Source organism: Cordyceps fumosorosea (assembly GCF_001636725.1).
Source record: "Cordyceps fumosorosea ARSEF 2679 chromosome Unknown scaffold_1, whole genome shotgun sequence".
Classification (NCBI taxonomy): Eukaryota; Fungi; Ascomycota; class Sordariomycetes; order Hypocreales; family Cordycipitaceae; genus Cordyceps; species Cordyceps fumosorosea.
The window spans coordinates 1,374,121-1,392,715 of record NW_017387301.1 but is presented as its reverse complement, the minus strand read 5'-3'; the positions used below and the strand labels follow the sequence as shown (position 1 = coordinate 1,392,715).

The 18,595-nt window shown below is 54.1% G+C and overlaps 6 protein-coding genes across 6 annotated transcripts; 4 read left to right on the top strand and 2 right to left on the bottom strand.

Moving 5' to 3' along the window:
• Nucleotides 1-451: 451 nt before the first annotated feature.
• On the top strand, nt 452-985 carry ISF_00459 (hypothetical protein; the record flags this gene model as incomplete). Its single annotated transcript, XM_018844066.1, has 2 exons — nt 452-736; nt 842-985. The coding sequence occupies 2 exons, from the start codon at nt 452-454 to the stop codon at nt 983-985; spliced, it is 429 nt and encodes a 142-aa protein (XP_018708516.1).
• Nucleotides 986-2,072: 1,087 nt separating this feature from the next.
• Nucleotides 2,073-4,436, top strand: ISF_00458 (hypothetical protein; the record flags this gene model as incomplete). The annotated part of the gene is made up of 1 exon (XM_018844065.1): nt 2,073-4,436. One exon carries the CDS (start codon nt 2,073-2,075, stop codon nt 4,434-4,436), a length of 2,364 nt encoding a protein of 787 aa, XP_018708515.1.
• Nucleotides 4,437-4,826: 390 nt separating this feature from the next.
• On the bottom strand, nt 4,827-6,001 carry ISF_00457 (hypothetical protein; the record flags this gene model as incomplete). The annotated part of the gene is made up of 2 exons (XM_018844064.1): nt 4,827-5,457; nt 5,511-6,001. The coding sequence occupies 2 exons, from the start codon at nt 5,999-6,001 to the stop codon at nt 4,827-4,829; spliced, it is 1,122 nt and encodes a 373-aa protein (XP_018708514.1).
• A 1,958-nt stretch (nt 6,002-7,959) lies between these two features.
• Nucleotides 7,960-10,530, bottom strand: ISF_00456 (peroxisomal ABC transporter; the record flags this gene model as incomplete). Its single annotated transcript, XM_018844063.1, has 3 exons — nt 7,960-8,276; nt 8,341-9,850; nt 9,901-10,530. The coding sequence occupies 3 exons, from the start codon at nt 10,528-10,530 to the stop codon at nt 7,960-7,962; spliced, it is 2,457 nt and encodes an 818-aa protein (XP_018708513.1).
• A 3,765-nt stretch (nt 10,531-14,295) lies between these two features.
• On the top strand, nt 14,296-15,752 carry ISF_00455 (plasma membrane phosphatase required for sodium stress response; the record flags this gene model as incomplete). The annotated part of the gene is made up of 3 exons (XM_018844062.1): nt 14,296-15,174; nt 15,233-15,382; nt 15,441-15,752. 3 exons carry the CDS (start codon nt 14,296-14,298, stop codon nt 15,750-15,752), a joined length of 1,341 nt encoding a protein of 446 aa, XP_018708512.1.
• Nucleotides 15,753-16,761: 1,009 nt separating this feature from the next.
• On the top strand, nt 16,762-17,554 carry ISF_00454 (Preprotein translocase Sec, Sec61-beta subunit, eukarya; the record flags this gene model as incomplete). The annotated part of the gene is made up of 4 exons (XM_018844061.1): nt 16,762-16,764; nt 16,954-17,152; nt 17,368-17,463; nt 17,520-17,554. The coding sequence occupies 4 exons, from the start codon at nt 16,762-16,764 to the stop codon at nt 17,552-17,554; spliced, it is 333 nt and encodes a 110-aa protein (XP_018708511.1).
• Between the last annotated feature and the right edge of the window lie 1,041 nt (nt 17,555-18,595).

The window sequence follows — 18,595 nt, the reverse complement described above, 5'->3', positions numbered from 1 at the left end:
CCCGGGGCGTTCCATTATGCCTCGTCAACTTGGTATTCTACGCCTAGCAACATGCTGGTGACACAGCGTGAGGTGGCACGAGAGCCTGGGCCTTCAGTGAAAGGGAGAAAGAGCATTGCAGACCCAATACTCGATCGCTTACGCAACAGGAGCGTCAGTAAGACGGCGAAGCCTGTACGTGACCAAAGGGGATTGGAACGGAGCGGATACACACCCTCTCGCCGCCTTGCTATTGTTCTACTCTGCCCATGCCGCGACTGTTAGGCCCGAAAACTTTACGGCATTGACTGCAATGCCGCTGCCGACATTCGCCGCGAACACTTCAAGAGTGAACCAGTGAATGGAACCAGGGGCGGGAGCAGTGGCGGCACCTGGCCGGAGATCCGATACCTCGATCGGCGGGAGCAGTGGCGGTACGTGGCCGGAGGTTTGATACCTTGAGTATCTCTATATGAACCTGGTGCACATTCGCGTCATCTCTACCAAGACGAGCCGGCTTAAGGAGGGTGTTGATTATATCCGGACTGGCCTTGAGCGGCAAACCGTTCTTAGAGATCCTCACAGCAAGAGGCACTCACTAGGAGGTCGGGAAAGCGGCTGGACGGAGGCCGACTTTCAGTCTAACCCTGGACTATCGCTCGCCACCCCTCCAGACGATCCCGAGTTATTCTTTGGTACGCCTGCCTCCTCGACAGATACCGACTACTCCTTTGACTTTAATGTCTTCCCATCGCAGGTACCGGAGCAGCCGCCATCAGGGAGGTTGGTCGTCACATCGATCACAGAACCGGGGCTGAGGCGACAATGTGGCGACTGAGCAGCGCCACGGAATCCACATCAGATTCTGTCCCTTGCCGAGGAGGCGAGTGATGCGCCCACCGTCTGGTTGGATTTCGCGGCCGCCGATGATTCGAGCGTCTGTTGTGAGGAGGAGGACGACGAGAGGGACGAGGACGCATCCTTGCCGTCCAGGAGGGGGTTGTAGAGGAGGCTTGGCCGCTCGAGATGGCCAAGCGAGGGAGCTCAGACCAGGTAAGTACATACCTTTATTATTCCGTTATTTTTGAACCCGTGGAGCCCTATGGATGGTTATGGTTGTGGTATGGTTGTCCTGGAAATAGATATTTTACTGGCCTATAATCTTGCTTCCTGTACCGTCGTGAATTCTGCCTATGTATACACCTCTACTCCAATGTCTTCCTGAGGCCCGGCCCAGCCTGTAGCTTGCGGCAATCCCATCTCGCCCGCGATACCTGCCCCGGGAGTTTGTGCTCAGGTAGTAGGCATTCCTCTTTTACCTGGATCTACAGTACACATCTGACTCATACCAGTGTATCTGCTAACAAGTGCTCGAAGCAAGGCATCTTGACCGATCAGCGCACTTGCCAGCCTCGTTTGCCCCTATGCATAGCCTTACGCACGGAACTCGCGCGTCCTTGTGTGGAAGTGTGACTCCTTTCATGCATGCAGGTTACCGAGGGCACGTATCGCTACCCGTGACAAAGCATCTGAGATGCATCACACTCGCAGATGGTGCGTGCACCTGTGATTCACAGTCGCCCAGTCGCAGCCGATGCATTAGCTGGAAATGCGCCAGATTGACGTCGCGCTCACGTTTGCTAAGCCAAACTCACTTTTTCTGTTTGCCTTGAAAGAGACTCACGGCTTCAGTCACCTTTGGTCAGCCGTTTGCCAGTCGACGCCCGAGGTTATGCTGGCCAGACAAACGCGGGAGGGCTTGTTTGGTCTTTTGGTCAAGGTCCGGCTATGAAATAAAGGCCAGCGTCCCCGCACGATCAACTTGACTGATTCCTGTCAACATCTTTCCTTTGCTTCTATACAGTATTTCCTCTCTCCCAACGAGCCAAAACTGACGAGAGCATTCGTTTCCAACAATCGAAACCCGACTCTGATCTCTTCCGGATAACTCCCAAGAACGCTCTTGTTCTGCAACCGAAACCTATGCGGCTTTGATCCCTTCCAATTACCAGTCAAAGCGGCTCTTTTTCTACCACCGAAATCAATACAACTTCGTCAATCACTTCAAAATCAGCGAACCCAGTGCCATCAAAATGAACCGAGCTTCCGCTGATCTTGGACTTGAACAACTGCACGCCATCCTGGCAAAGGACTGGGGTCAAAATGAAGATCGAATCAGGACTACGTGGACACACTTTACCGACGAAGAGAGGTCGCGGTGTTATCATTCGACTGGGCTGTTTCAAGGAACCATGTATTATCTTCCGGGGAATCCCATGATGAACCCGGATCTCACGCCGGAGTGGGCCAAGATTGCTGAGTCCGGTGCTCAATATTTCCTCGACATGCTTGAGCTCAGAGCAACTCGCAGTCTTTATCAGCAAAGCTTTTGTCCCTTCAAAGGTTTCGAGTCCGACTATTCGCACGTTGTCCAGATGATCAGCAAGGGTCAGGCCAACCTCGAGGGGCAGCCGCGCAACAGCCGAATGCTCTTCGAGGGCGAAAAGCTGGACGGCGCGGCCGTTGATATTGCAACTCATACAACCCGGCTTAGAGAACTACCTCAACATGGCGAACATGCCGTCGGAGTTCGTGCGCTTCCAGTGGCGGTTGGTGACCTTGTGACCTGGCGACAGCTGAGGTTCTTGAGATCCATAACTTACTTGGCCTGTGAGGTTTTGGAGTGGGATCAAAAGTCATCTCAGCTCAGCAAAAAGGCGTATGCCAGATTTGAAGAGCTCATGGCGTTGTCGACCAGGCGAAGTGCCCAACCCGGCGGTGTCAAGCAACCGCTGCAAACAAAGATATTGCTACCGGGGCTAATCACGCGAGCCCTTAGCTTCATATACGTCGCAGAGGAAGCCAATAATCTCTTGGAATCATGCCCCATCCATTTTTTCAATTCCATGTCGCGGTTCGTTCGCAGTGAACCAGGGCGAGCGCAGGACAACAAGCGCCAGATGACAGCAACCACGGTCGGTGCAGCGTTTTTTGATTGCATGAGCGACAAGATCAAAATCCTATGTATATGGAGTTATATCATCGAGCTCTTGTGCCTGCTACATTCGACATTCCACGAAACGGCATCTCGGCACATGGCGCTTCAGCAACTATCGAATGCTACCCGGCTAGCGTACACTCACATACATCAACTGTTTCGACGCGAGCTTCACATCGATATGGCGAAAACCACTGTCAAAAAATTCAAAGGAAACCGAAAGAATCATCCAGCTCGCGGGTCGCGTCTGCACCACCTCTGTTGCCTCGCCGAGCAGGAAGCATTCGCCAACATCGCTTCCGAGCTCTTCACCAAGCTCATGAGCTCTCCGCCATCATTTCATGATGGAATCAACTGGCGTAGTGAGGCTCTGGGAATGCTTATGAAGGTTATCTTGTTCATTGATGAACTGGCTCTGGCCTTGAACATGCCGTCGTTTCCGTGGCCAGCCGAAGGCCAGGTAATATCTCAGTTTGAACATGTTGACGCTCGAATGTCCCAGGCCAGACCTCATGCCGATATTAAAAAACTATGGCTGAAGATGTCTGTTTCCAAGAACATCTCCTTCGCCAAGTCTTGTCGTGCAAAACTTGACGCATGCACTCGGAAGCACGTTGGCGACACCTTACTGGGCGCATACGAGGAAGTGGTCAATTGTTGTCTGCTGGAACTCAAGTCGCAGCTCTTGAAGGAGAAGCAAAATCTACAAGTGGTAAAGCCGGTCACTATTGATATCAAGGAGGCTGAAATCTCGGTCTCCATCTCCGAGGTTGAGGACAAGACAGACTTAACCGTGGCTTGTCCTAAGGCCGCTGCAAAGGCTCCAGTATCATTTAATGTCGAGTTGGAAGAAGAGGTTGAAACAGCCGTGTGTTCTACCAAAACTGCCTCAACTTCGATTCCTATACCAAAGGAAGAGGCGAAGGATGATGTGAATGCAGCCTGCGAGGCCGGCCTGGCTATACCCTCAACGTCCTCCTCGACCGAGCAAAAACGCAAGATACCGAAAGCAAAAGCAGCGCCAAAAGGACACCCCGAGTGCCATGCACCGTGTACCAAGGAACAGTTTCCTCCGACGCCGCGAGCGGTGCAGGTTCATACCCCTCCTACCAACAACAAAATCACTGTCAGCGCTGCAACCGCACAAGTCTTTGCAAAGCTATTTGACAAGTCGATGTCGCACAGTGGGCTGCACTGGGCCAGCTTCGAGGCGGCCATGGCCGAGCTGGATTTCCGCATCACGCCGAGGCGGGGGTCCAGCGTCCGCTTCGAGCCGCCGGCGAGCCTCGGGCTCGGGCGCTCTCTGACCATCCACAGGCCTCACGGATCTCGGTCGGAGGGGTTCCGGGCTCTTGTCCTTCGTCAAAGACTAAATCGCGCCTTTGGCTGGGATGAAGACACGTTTGTTGCCCGTTGGAAGGCCCGCGTGGTTCGAGGGCAAGCAGTCAGTACTTCATAAGGGCTGGGTGGGCGCTTGAAAGGCTGCAAGAGAGAGTGTTTGAAGCTATTCTGGGTATCATTTGCTATTTCTGTATCTATTGGGTATATTAAGAATTAGCTGGCGTTGAATTGGGTTGTGGTCGGGAAATTGTGAATTGTAGTATCCGACCAGCATTACAAAGTTGTATATCTGAAGTTGAACATGTCCTCCCGTCAACAAATCAGCTTCCCCAACTGTTATTTGAAGAAGAGCAGAAAAGGCACGCGCCGCGCTAACAATCCCAAACAAAGCAAAGAGATTAAGAGAAGTAGAACGACCCGAACGAAGGGTCATGTTACCCTACCCCCGAAGCAAGGAAGCATCCATCATGGGCCACACTGATTCATGTCCCCCGGACGCATCCCGTCATCAGCTCAGGGACGTGCTCGTGTACCGGCACAGACAGCTCCCTCCCGCCGCCTGCACGTCCGCCACGCCCCTCCCCTGCGCATCAACGCACACGGGCTCGCCAATCGTCGAGTTCTTGTACTGCACCACCTCCAGGTCACCCGGCCACGGCGCGTACGCCGCCTGGTGCGTGGGCGCCGCGAACGCCTGCCCTCCCCGGCGACGCGTCCACAGCGTGGCCCGGAAGACGACCCCCGTGTACGTGCAGTTGGCCACCCGGCCCCCGTCGGCCGGCGTCACGGTGGCGTTGGCGGCAAAGGCAAAGGTGAGGCGCTCGGTCGGCCGGTCGGCGTCGAGGATGGTGGCGGGCAAGTTGGCAAAGGTCGGGCCAAAGGGCTCCTCGCCGGTGCCGGAGACGTAGTAGGAGGAGGGGCCGGGGCCGGAGGATTGCACGGTCCAGTGAAAGGTGGCGCGGGAGCCGGGGCCGCCGGTCTCGGGGTAGCAGCGCCACGTGGAGGCGCGTGAGGTGCAGCCGGTGCTGTTCTCGCGGAGGTACGTGTCGAAGCTGTACGCGCCGGCGGGGAAGACGGCGGCGGCGGCGGCGGTGGTGGTGGTGGTGGTGGACGACGACGGTGTGCTGTACTTGGCATTGCTGCGAGCCGTGTTAGGTTGGTCGGTCGGGTGCTCCGGTCTGCGATGACTTACCCGTTGCTCAGGCCGACGGCGAGACCGACGGCGAGACCGGCCACGACGGCCATGAAGACGCCCACGACGAGCATGAACCGGCACCGCCGCCGCCGGTGGTCGAGCCACTCCTTGTCGTCCGCCGGCTTCTCGCCGTCCGCCAGCTTCTGCAGCGCCAGGATCGACCCGGACGGGCTGTTCAGCTCGCTCGTCTCCGATGACGCCGCTGCTGTCAGCTTGAGCGGCGAGACGGGCGGCGACGTCGGGGTTGGGGGCTCGGACGGGTACAGGGTGCTCTCGGTGGGAGACGGCAGGTTGTGCGGTGACACCGGTGGTATCCCGCCGGGCGGCAGGCTGCGCCGGGCATTCTTTTGCGGCACGCGCAGCGGCATCCGGGGCAGGGCGCGGTTGAAATCGCCCGTCTCGGTCCGGCGCGGCAGCTGCGCTACGCTCACAATGGACGCCCGTGAGCTCGCGGGGCCGTCCACGAGGGACTGCCTGTGCTGTGACATTGGGAATGGATAGTCACGAGTGACTGCTCAGCGTGCTTACCACGTCCTTCTTTCCTGCCTTGAGAACCTGCTCAACTTGAGTGAGAGAGAGAAAGAGGAGGACAGCGAGGAAGTGAAGAGGACAAGCGAATAGAGAGAGATTTTTAAGAGGGGAGATGTCGACCTAGTTTTACAAAGAGCCTCTCAAGAGATTGAGGGTTGTCCGAGACCGAGACAGTAAAGAAAAGAGGTATGCTAGGGGAATGTCTTGTGAATATTCGGAAGGGCTGGCCAATCTGTACAAGACGAAGGAGAGACACGGTCCGAACTATATAGAAGCAGGGTCTACAGTAATAGAATTGGCAAATGTCTCTTTGCCAGGCTCAGACAAAAAAGCCTTGCGCAGCCAGTTAGAAGGCTCAAAACGAACATTGCCCAAGCCTGCCCCAAATACACCACTGAGGCTGAAAACCAAACGGAAGTCAGTCAATCCATCGTCCCTCTGAGACATTGCGTAAATTGCAAAGAGGATAGCAACTTGATTAGCGTGGTGAGGGCAAGGTTGTCACTAGTAAAGACGCGGAAAAAAAGCAAAGGATATACCAACTAATAAACGTTGGCTGTTACTTAAAAGACGGCCCGTGTTCTTTGGCACAAAACGTCAAGACATGCCCGGTGCGAAGGTTATGCAGACAAGAAATGATGCGCGGCGCAGAGACATGCGTGCCATCCAGCCCATGTGTTTCCCTCGATCGGTGAGTGTACAAGTCGTTGCTTTTTTCCTTCTCTTTGTGACGCCAGCGCACAGAGGGAAGAGCTCGCCAAGGAAGACCCCAATCATGAGGTAAAGGAGCAAGACAAAAAGCGCTTTGGATCGATCTATATGACGGATGGCCGGGGCACGGGATAGCCCGTCGCAACCCACCTCGGTAGGTCATTCTTTATTGCTCACCAGCATCCCTCTTATTTGTAATAAAGACCCCTTACAACCTCCCCTGTAGAGGGGTTCCTTGTCTTGTTGTAAGGGACTTGTATTAGTTAGGCCCAAGGGTCGTCTCGGCGTCTTGTGTTGGTGGCTTCTGAGACCCTGTTTCTAGGCAGTTGCCGTCTCCTTCTCAAGTGGAAACTGGCCTGTTTCTCGGTTCTCTTCACTTTCGCGTCAGTCATTATTTTTTTGCTTTTTTCCGAGGTTTTGTTTCTTTTGTCCCTGCCCAACTAGCTTCGTCACTAGCAGGTACTAGCAACGACGAGTAAATTACCTGCTCCATCACCACGTTGGAATAAATCAACGGTTAGTTGGTAACTAGGCAGGGTAAACTAATTGACGATTTGGTTTCTCTAAAATCCTCCCACATATTCTCTTGGAGCGCTGGACGTCCCTTGAGTTGCCCGCCGTGGTTCAAGAGTCCTTTACCAACAGGGTTCCTGCACACAAGACACACGTTCATCTACTCCTCCGATGGAGGTACGAGATTGTCAGTTTTCGAAGAAGAAAAGAAATTTTCTGGTCGTGTTCCTTCTCCTATATCTTACCCTGCCATCATCGGTATGTGCCAATGTCTTGTGCAGTGTAATTCTTGTGGCAATACTTTGTCAAGCAGTTGCCAACATGACATCATCCAACTATTGAGCCTACGACATTGAGAAAAAAGAAACCACAGGTCTGAGCCTTTTGTACACCCACATGTGACTTTTTCCCGAATCAAGTCAGCATCATGGTACTTGTCGGCGTAAGCCGTGCGACATGCCTCTCACTTGCATTGGCCGTTTTACCTCGCATCCGGGACATGGGTACATTGGTGGACGTAAACCTCTCGCTTGACCGGTCCTGATTATGAGGCTCATGTATTCTTTGGTATTTGATTTCTCTTCAAAAGCTGCAAAAATTCCCACCATACATACAGATGGACAACACGCGTATGCTTGTATACAGAGATAGATGCATTTTCTACATCGTCCAGCCTCACTCCTCACGCCGTCTATGCAGTTGTAGCCTCCGCCGCCTCTTCGCCAGCAGTCTCGGACGACTCGATATACTCGGGCGCCTCGAGGGACTCGCCTTGGTCCGTCCACACTGCCGCCAGCTCCTTGTCGATGTCTTGTCGTCTTTGCTTCCACTCGTCAACCTGTGCCAGCCTCTCGCGAATCTCCTGCAGCTCTTTCTCCACCTGAAGCTTCTCGCGCTCTGTGCCGATGCGCTCGAACTCCCACTCGTCGCCGGTCTCGCCTTGCCCGAGGACCAGGTTGTAGGTGTGGTACTTCTTAAGCGATGCGCGGGTAGAAATTGTGATGAGGGCTAAGGAAAGCATGTTAGCGAGGTAGGTCCTCGACACTCTAACGAAAGAAAAAAGTCAACTTACTGATACCCTTCTCCTTGCACATTTCGTAGAGGAGTCCTTCGACATCGCTAGAAACGGCGCTGGTACCCTCGTCGATGATGGCGTACTTGGGCTCGTGGTACAGCAAGCGAGCAAAGCCCATACGTTGCTTCTCACCACCACTCAGTACATCCTTCCACTCCTTGCGTGTATCCCAGCCGCCCTCGCGGTCGGGTAGGTATCCAAGCTTAGCCTCGTCCAGCACACGCTTCAGGTCATCCTCGGACTTGCGCTTCAGACGCATGTCCAAGTGGCCGTCCGGGTAGATGACCTGGTCGCGGAGAGTACCGGGGCTGAGATACGGGCGCTGGGGCAAGAACATGACGCCATCCTCGCCAATGTTCTTGGGCCGGCTGACCAGGCCGCGGTAGACGGGCCAAAGGCCAGCCAGAACTCTCGCGATGGCCGTCTTGCCGACGCCGTTGGGCCCAGAAATTAGCAGGTGCTCGCCGCTTCGAACAATCATGGAAAGCGAGTCTACCAGCTCATCGCCGCCCTGTGGCCACAGACTGGGGGCCACAATGGGGACCTGCTCGAACCGAACACCGTCAAAGCCCTTTTGAATGGTTCCTTGAACGTCGGAGAGCGAGTAGAGCTCATTTTGTGCGTTGCGCAGATAGTATGCGTCGGCATGGACTCGGTGCAGAGTAGAGATGAGCGTGTATACACGGCTGGTGTAGCCGGCAAGCTCGGCCAAATCCTTGATCGAGTACATCATGCGACCACCTGCATCAGCAAGTGATAGCATGAGCCGCTTGTTCGTAATGAAATCCTTCATTCGGTTGCGTTCACGGCCACCCTTTTGAACGTGGTCCACCATCTCTGAGAGTCCTCCAACGCCACCCCAAGCTGGCAAAAAGACCGGTAGCGAGGCCAACAAATAGCCATAAGCACTCCAGCTATACTTGAGGATAAAGTCCTCCAAAATGTTGTAACGGATCTTGAGCATATAAATGCCCTCCATCCAGCTCTTGAGCGACTTGTACTCCTTGTTAAGGAACGTCTTTTCCGTGTCAGCGCCGCCATAGAACGCGACTTCTTCGGCATTGGCAATTAAACGAGCATGGAGACTGCGGAAATCGCCCTCTTTCCGGCCCTCTACAGCCTTGAGTTTTCCAAATGGCGGGGATAATCTGCGAAGGATGCTTGCAGTCAGGAAGTAGTTGCTCATCAGGCCAGTCAGGGCTAGAGGCCCCAGTGATCGGTATAGCTGGAAGTTGAAGACGCAGAGGTCGATAAACGGCTTTCCGAGAGACGAGTACAGGTTTGCAGCAGCGGCGCAGAAGAGAGTGAGATCTTGTGTGATGAATTGATCGGCTCCTTGACCGATGCCGCCGTCGAGATTTGATAGCTTATAGTAGTTCATGTTCTCGTTGAGGTACAGATCGTGGATATATCTTGTTAGTCGTGTGCGGAAGGCAATAGACACCTTGGATTCGAGGAACTTGATCGCGGCGTTGGTATAGGATGCGAATCCTCCAAGACCGAGCCACTGTAGCATACTGTTAGTCAAGTGTGCGTCGCCATAGCGAGTCAACTAACCTTGGCGATACCCCAGGCAAAGGCCTTTCCGTTTCCTGCAACCAGGTCGCGAACAATTTCGCCATCTAGACGTGCGACAACAAGTGACAGATAGGTTCGTAGCATGAGGAAGATGCCATGGCTGAGTAGCAGACCGGCTTCTTTGCTAGTCCAGCGCGGGATCATGATGCTCATGAGGCTGAGGAACTGGTGGAGGAAGGCCAGGTTCAGGCCAGGCTTTGTCTGAGCTGAAGGCACCGCGGCGTCGCCCAGGCCAGAGACACGGGGTGGGTTGAGAAAGAGCCGCCGGTGGGCTTCAAAGGTCAGAGGCTTAGTGGTGTTGATTGTGACTTTGGAGGTGCCGTGCTTATACGGGACGTAGATGGTGCGCGAGCCATCATCGTTGTGCAGCCACGAGTTGGTGCGCACCAGCTTGCGGCCCTGCTCGTGCTCGTGGGAGCTCCTCTTCCACCAGCGGCGCGTGCCCTCGGCGCTGACGACGAGGGAGGCGATGAAGGCGAGCGTCGCGAGGATGCGGGTTGCGCGGGAGCTGTGGCGGAATCGCGACTTGGCGGCACCGGTCCACTTGTCGAAGAAGGCCGCGATGGCCTGCTCAGCGGCGGTGCTGCGCAGCGTCGACTGCGCAGCCATGGCAGCGACGGGTGTTGACAGCGAGGCCCGAGTGCACCAGGTTGGGCTGGCGAGAGAGGTGGCGGGAAGCCTCTTAGAAGATGACGGCAATGGTCAGGGAGGACATGGGTCGCTCGATACTATGACGATGACGATTGGCACGATCTAAGCGGGTGGGAGCTCAAGGTAGGTGAGTGAGTCGATGGGAATATGTGTCGTTAGAGGATTGAACCTGTTGATGATGCGACGACAGACGTGATTGTACGATGACAATTTAGATGGGCAAAAGTCAATTGGTCAGAAGGTATTGCTGCTCTACTTGGCGAACATGTGAACTCAAGCTAGTGCAGGCTATCCGAGGCATGTCAAACGGGTCCCGCTTGATTCTGACTCTCTGTGGAGCTCCAAGCCGTCGTCCAATCCGGGGCAAGTCACATGATTCTGGAGAAGCTCTGGCGAGGCGGGACGGAAGCTTTTCTCGATCTTGCAGATGTTGAGGCAAGTCCGGGAGAAGTCTTTCTGCTGGATGCTGATCATTGACTCAGTGATGGTGAGGTTTTATTTATTTATTTATTCCCCCTCCCCTTTATTTTTTCCGTTGAACCAGCTTAGCCCGGCCCGACCGCTTTCCTCGCGCCATGGCTCCTCTTACAAACAGAGCCTAGAAACATGTGCTGTCCATGCCAGAAGCAGCCGGCTTTGCCTCAGTCTGACAGGCGTAACGTTGGCCACTTTTGTCTAATATTACCAAGCTGACTGCTGGGCTGTATTATTGGTGCGCCATCAAAATTAGAAGCCGCACTTGCTTCCAGAAGAGACTCGGCTCATCGGCCCGCCGCCACGACTCATCCTTCCACTACAGGGTATGGGCAGGCAGGGCGGCATCCTTCTAGTACGATAACATCGATCAGTCAGTAGCCGGCAGGCTGTTCGACTCCTAGTATTCGTACACGTCCAAGCCTCAGTAATGGACTGCCATCTTCAACAGCACGCCATCGGTTACCACCTCGTATGGCAAGCGCTTGGCCGTCACAGTTTATTCAAGAATCGGCCAATCACCTACCCCAATACCGAACGATGTGTGATGGATGTCTTCAAGCATTGGTGGCATACTTGTTCTGGACCGGAAATGGGCCGCTAAAACTAGGCTGCGCACCCACACCACAGTGCCTCCAGCATCCGTCTCAACGTTGCTACTTGGCAATGATCTGTACATGTTTGGTTCAAACTCGCTGCGTGATATCTCACCTCTGCCCAACGGGACTTGATCCGGGAACCCTGTCACGGTGGCTGCCAAGTGATATGCTCGCCAGTGGCTCCTTTTTTGTACGGCACGATGCATCCGCGACTTTGACTGGTCACTGTCAGGCATTAGCAGCTCCTGTTAAGTGGCCATCAGGAACGCTGGGCGCCAAGAGGGCCAATCAAAGCGGCGACGACACTCTGATGGGGTCGAAGTCGCAGCGCGACAAGACCCCAAGCTGTCTGACACCGGAAATGGCAGCAGAGCGACATGCGAATATTTCACTGCATGGTTAAAGGTCTGGCAACCAAGCGGGACAAACTACTGGTAGAAATAGCAGACTATCAAGTAATGCAATGCCTGTTTCGCCAGCCGGCCACTAACGTTGCTCACTTCGACTCCTCTGTGTTCAAATGAGGCCGATCCCCCACCACCGCCGGCCGGGTTGGGGCTGTTGAAGTTACGGAGAACAATGTTAGGGCGGCCCGGGCCAATCTACAGCACTTCTTCACAGCTCGGCAGGCTAGTAGCCCCCCGTTGAACGTCGTATCAGAAGACGGTGTCGGATGAGTCAGTGGGTTCAATGTTGGCAGCTGGTTTACTAACGAAGATGCGGAACAATCCAAGGGCGGAGCCGCCTAACTAGGTAGTTATTGTAGGACGAGAAGGTTGGCTGCAACTTGCACACGACGTCGCACTGCAGCATCTCACGCGAGGGCGTCACCGGATGCCAGAGGAACAGGCCTGGAAGGTGATGATGAATGTGGATGCGAACAGGTTTGTAGAGTAGAGCTCATCACCGGTGCAATATAGGTAGCGTGCAGGATGCAGAGGGCATATGGCATAGGTATGGATAGCCTTTGGCAGGTGGTTTTGGATGCCATTGACTGCCGACAGTGGAGGACATGAGATAAATACATACATGGAGGTACACCTGTGAGCTTGAAAGAGACTGGTGCTGAAGCCAGTGGAAAGTGCCCGCCTAGCAGCTCCGTTACTGGGGCCATGGTTCTCGGTCACCCAGGCAGGTTACCAGCACAACTGCATGGCTAATAACTCCTTTTTTGTTTTTCGCTCTGGCGATGGGAAATTAGCAAGACTCGATTTTTTCCTTGATCCCCTCCACTTCTTGCTACCCGCGGGACCCCCCAGCTCAAGCCGCAATTTACACCAGGGGGACTGTTGCTCATATCTTGGCCCCGGCTGGCTGCTGTACCCCAGGCGCCGCTCAGGGGAGAAGCCTGTTCCTTTCCAGCAGCCCTGGAGTGCCCTGGAGGTTTTTGGAGCGGCCCTGGTTCACGGGAGCTTGGCACTGGCCTATCAGTGTCAAGCGCTGGAGGCGGTTTAATCTCATGGCAGACCCCACCCACACCAACAAGGGCCCCCCGCTCCATGCCCGTCTCGCCAGCAGCCAGCCAGACGAGTGGATGACAAGAGTTACCGGAGGGTACCTCGAGCGAGCTGGTAAAAGACCAGGCCCCAGCACACACAAGGTTCGCGTCCGGTCCGCAGCGCTGACCATCTAGTTGAGATAGGCTACGGATACTACCTGACTTGATAACTAGGTAATAAGATAGATACATTGCGTGTCTCCTTAATCCCTCGTTTGTCGATGTACCGAAATAGCAAGTCTGGTCCTACTAACCAGCCAGCCAGCCAGCCCGCCCCGTCTCCATCTACCCTACGGGCCACGGGCCACGCCCCAGCCCAGCCAACCCAGCAAGCCTGCCCAGCTCTCCCGTCGCCGACACCACTGGCTCGCTCGCCTCCTGCGCCTGCCTCTTGCTCTGCCTGTTGCCTCTCAACCTCCTCTATCCATCCCGCTCGCTCCACGGGCCTTTCGTTTTCCTGGCGCCACGAGCCTCCTCCATCCATACAACCTCCGATACGCCCGCTCCCCTCCGCTCTTCCATCTCGCGACTTCGCCCCGTGGTCGTCGTCGTCCCCGTCGTCCATCACCAAAACAGACGCTGCGTATCTGTTTCCTGGTCGCTCAGCTCGGGCTTGTTTCCACCCGCCCGCCAGCCCTGACCGTACATGCTGCGATTGGCTTGTCGTAGCTAGGCGCCCCCCGAATTAATCTGGGCTTCACGTCCTCGACGACTCGATCCTCCTCCCGCAGCCTCAACGCGACCGACCTCTCGCCAAAAATTGTCGGACATTGTCATCGCCACCGTCTTTCCTTTAGCGAATTTTGCAGCATCCAGACATCGCGTCTCGACAATTCCCCATCGCATTTGGTACGGCTGGCTCTGTTACCCGCCTACCTTGGGCTTGGACTGTTGCGCCCTTGTCCAGCCCAATTGCTTGTTGATGTGAGTGTTGACCCCTTTCCAAACCCTTCTCTTTCTTTGCCTCGCGCTCGTCGCAGCATGCCGTCGAGCGGAGCAGCTTCATCATGACTGGTATATTTTGTGCATTGCAGATTCTAACCGCTCGTCCCTGGTCTAGCATTCAGCGAAAATACTGTGCACGAACGCGCGCAGACGTCTGTTCAAACCACCGATGCGAAACGTGATACGGCCATAAACCAAGCCACAATTATGGGAACCGAAAACAGCGACACGATAATCTCCGAGGAGGCTGGCTCCGCTCGCCAAAGCCAAGGCATGCTCAAAGTCCCTTCGAGATCCTCTTCGCAGCAAAAAATCCAAACAGCGCCATCTGCCACTGGCCGCAGCAGCAGCAGTGCTCGGTCCAAAGACTCCAAGAACAGCTATGCCGACGTTCAGGGCAATGGTTCACTAAGTGCTGCGCGCCAAGTTGGTGACAATGATGCTGCTGGCTCACCAGGTAACACACAACCCAGCTCACCCTCTACCAGCGAGCAGAAGCAAAGAAGGAAGAAGGGAGGTCTGCTTGCTCTGCTTGGCTGCTGCGGTGTTCCGGATGATGAGGATAAGAACAATGTTCACAAACTAAACAAACTCCCTCAACGGCCGACCACGGCAAAATCTCGATCCCAAACCTCGCAGGACCAGTATGCCCGCAACTCGAATGAGAAGGCCAATAACACGGCTGCTGCTGCGGACCAACAAGCGGCAGCTAGCGGCTCTCAGGATGTCATCGTGGAAGAAACCATTACACACCAGGAGAACCCGCCTGCTGTTGCCGTCGAGCCTCCTAGTGCGCCACAATCAGCCGGCGGAGGCAATTCCTCCAATGGCGACGACGTCGATATGCCTGACGCACCAGAGGAAGCTCACGAGACGCCGGTCGTCGAACCATCTGAAGAGCCCGAGGAGCGAAGTGTGCCTCCTCCACCGCCGGGGCCAGCCGTCGCAACAGCCGTCCCTCTCCCCCCCGCTAATGCTGTGGAGGAGCAGCGCAAGTGGCTGCTGCCGCCCATTGCACCTGAGCACAAGGGAAGAAAGTGCCTGGTTCTCGATCTCGATGAAACCCTTGTACACAGCTCATTTAAGGTACGTAGAGTCGCACAATGACCTCTTTCTCGATGTAATGCTAACAAGTCGCGCACAGATTTTGCACCAAGCTGACTTTACAATACCTGTCGAAATCGAAGGCAATTATCATAACGTATACGTCATTAAGCGACCTGGCGTCGATGAATTCATGAAGAGAGTGGGCGAGTTGTACGAAGTCGTTGTCTTCACCGCGTCCGTCTCCAAGGTACGCCCAAGAACTATTTTACGTGCATTGCCTGCCTGCCTTGCTAACCAATCCACAGTATGGTGATCCTCTATTAGACCAGCTTGACATTCACAACGTCGTCCACCACCGACTCTTCCGCGAAAGCTGCTATAACCACCAGGGCAATTACGTCAAAGACCTGTCACAAGTCGGACGCGACCTCAAAGACACCATCATCATCGATAATTCGCCGACCTCGTACATATTCCACCCTCAACACGCCGTTCCTATCAGCAGCTGGTTCTCTGACGCCCACGACAACGAACTGCTTGATCTGATTCCCGTTCTCGAGGATCTCGCTGGCTCCAAGGTTTCGGATGTCAGCCTCGTTCTCGATGTCACTCTTTAAGCAGCACAAAAAAGACCTCCTCACAAGCGGGGAAAAACAAATTTTTTTTTTTTTTTTTTTTTTTTGCATTTTTCCATTCTTCCTTTGTCATTCAAAATAACCTTTTGAAATCTCTATTTTATTACATCTCTGCAGAGCTTCCGATGGGAAATTACAGTATTCCATTCATAGCGCAAGGCGTTTTTGGTCACAGGGGTTTCTCTTCTTTCTCCTGGTGTCTTTTTTTTCTACGTTTTCTTCCTGTGGTAGAAAGCTTCGTCGCTGGTCTAATGCATACACGGGGATCAGAAAGAGAGAAGAACGACGAACAAGGAAGAGGAGGGGGAAAGGCAGCAGGTGATTTTTCAAAATTTTCTTCTTTGTTCTTTTTGATGTGTTTTTTGTCATGTCTTCTTACTTCTTCTGTTGGACGCTACGGTTGAAATGCAGAAAGACCAGCGGAAGTGGGAAAGGGAAAAAAAGATACCTCTTACTATACATAGTTGCCTCAAATTGTAAATCTTTTCCCAAATTGTGAAGCTCGTATCAAAGCTGTTGAACGAGTTGCATGGTTGCTCTGGGCCTGCGCATTCAAGCAGCGTCCACAAATGATGCGGGAAGATGGACCACCATTCATCGATGAAGGTTTTGTTTCATCGTCAAGTTAATACTCTTCATCCTTTTTGGGAAGAAAAAAGAAAACAATTCATCATTTGCATTCCTAACGTGCATCTGCATAACGATTCATGCATTTCGTCCCAAAACGGTAGGTATACCAAAAGCTGCCGGAACATTGTTCTGCCGCTGGCCCGGTCGAGGAGACCCTTTTCTGGTGCATGTGGCCTCAACTGGCTGGCGGGCCTTGGTTGGTAGGTACAGTTGCGCTAGCTCTCAGTCGCACACCACCTCCACGATCCCTCCTTGTCCATCTCTCGTTACCCAGAATCGATCAATCCTGCAGCGGTTCGTCGACTTTGGTCTCTCCTTCCATTTTCGCTCCTTCTTTCTCCGGTTCTTTCCACAACATATAATGGTACGTCCACGAAAAGCGAACAAGCCAATTGAGGGGGAGGACGCATGCGAGGCGAGAGAGGCAACAGAACACCCTGTTGCTTCTTCGTCGCGTGAGGCCCCTGGCTGTTGGCGCAACCCTCTGAGACGACACAACCGCGCGCATCTCTAGATGGGAAACTGTAGGCTAACGTTTCTGGATAAAACACAGTCTTCTCCTCGCGCTTCCTCGCCCGAAGGCGCTGCCACCGGCGCCAGTCTCAACCGCCCGTCATCGCCCACGCCGCCCGGCGGACCCCGAACGGCCATCCGCCGCCGCGCCGCCGCCGACCAGAAGGAGAAGATTGCCAATGCTCGTCCCAGCAGCACCCGCTCGGCCGGCGCCGGCGGCTCCAGCAGCACCATGCTGAGTACGTCTCTTGCCCTTGCTCGGGCCCTGTTTGGCACCGCATCTCGTCCAGCGTCTCTTCACCGAAAATCCTCCTGGGTGGCTTCAATGGGTTGCTTGTCTTTCCCATTGATAGAATCTACGTTGACAGGGGGGAGGGGAGGCTGTTGTGTGCTGTTCTGCGCCATTTGGGCCTATTGCTATAGTGTTGGGTGATTGCTAACGTCTTTCTCACAGGACTCTACACCGATGAGTCTCCCGGTCTCAAGGTCGACCCTGTCGTTGTTCTCGTTCTCTCTCTTGTCTTCATTTTCAGCGTTGTTGCTCTTCACAGTGCGTATCATTGGTGGTCTTTCGGTTGGCTGCGCCGGTCTAACAATGTGCTGCAGTTATTGCCAAGATTACCCGAAAATTCTCGAGCTAAATGGCGAGTTCTGATATACGGTAGAGAACAATGGGCGAGACGGCGGATAAAAAGAATCATGGGATGGACGAGATAGGCAGGTTGTGCGTCGCCTGGTCGTCGTGACGGGGAACCCGGGAACTTTTTTTGATTTGTTCAAATGATGATGTTTGGGAAATATTCTTTGGGTGAACCGGTACAGTGCGTCCTATATTCTTGGCAGTTACAAGGGCCTCTGACGTCAGGCATTGACTTGTTCTGGCTGAGGCTCGGCATGTTGTATTATACCAATGAAAATGTATAGACCCAGGGCCAATGTGATGTGATGGCGTGGTTCGGTTATTCGCTGTGGGTGCTAACAGAGTAGCGATTGTGTCCTGTATAGCTGGCAGGTAAATTGCGTGGTGAAAAGCAGCCGTTGTTTTACGTTTTGCGTATAATCTGCCATTGGGCGAGGACAAGCATACGTACGCGTAGCTGCACAGCCGAGAGCCTAGCTCCAAACAGGAAAACGAGGCTGCGGGAGCGGAAAGCGTTGATCATCTTGGCATTGAAGATGAGCTGCAAATTGGAGTTCTTGCGGCTATTTTCGTCCTTTTTTATTCGTAACGCATCCAGGCAGCAGCCGTCGAGCATATCGCTCCCCATTATTACCTACCCGAGTGGACAGGTGTGGTGGGTTTGGGGGGCTTTGAGGCTGCCGCCACCTGCTACAGTATGTATGTCGGTAGCTAGCGGAAGCTCCGTCCAGGCAGGACGTCAAAGGCATGGGGCTGATCAACTCGCGAGATGTCTTCCAAATAAGGAACCCCGAGAGGAGTGTTGGTTACATAGGGTTAGGCAACACGCGTGTTCAAAAGCCTTGATATCTTGTATATGTTGCGTCACTCAAGTGGCTGCTGCCAGCCTGTTGATGAGAGTCTGGGTTGGGTTGAACCCCAGGCTGGGTCCAACCGAAGTCCGGATATACAGAAACTAAGAAGAAAAAAGTCCAATTGGTCACCATCTCATACGTACACATTTATTGAGGGCATTCGCAGGACCAATGCTGATGCTTCGGAT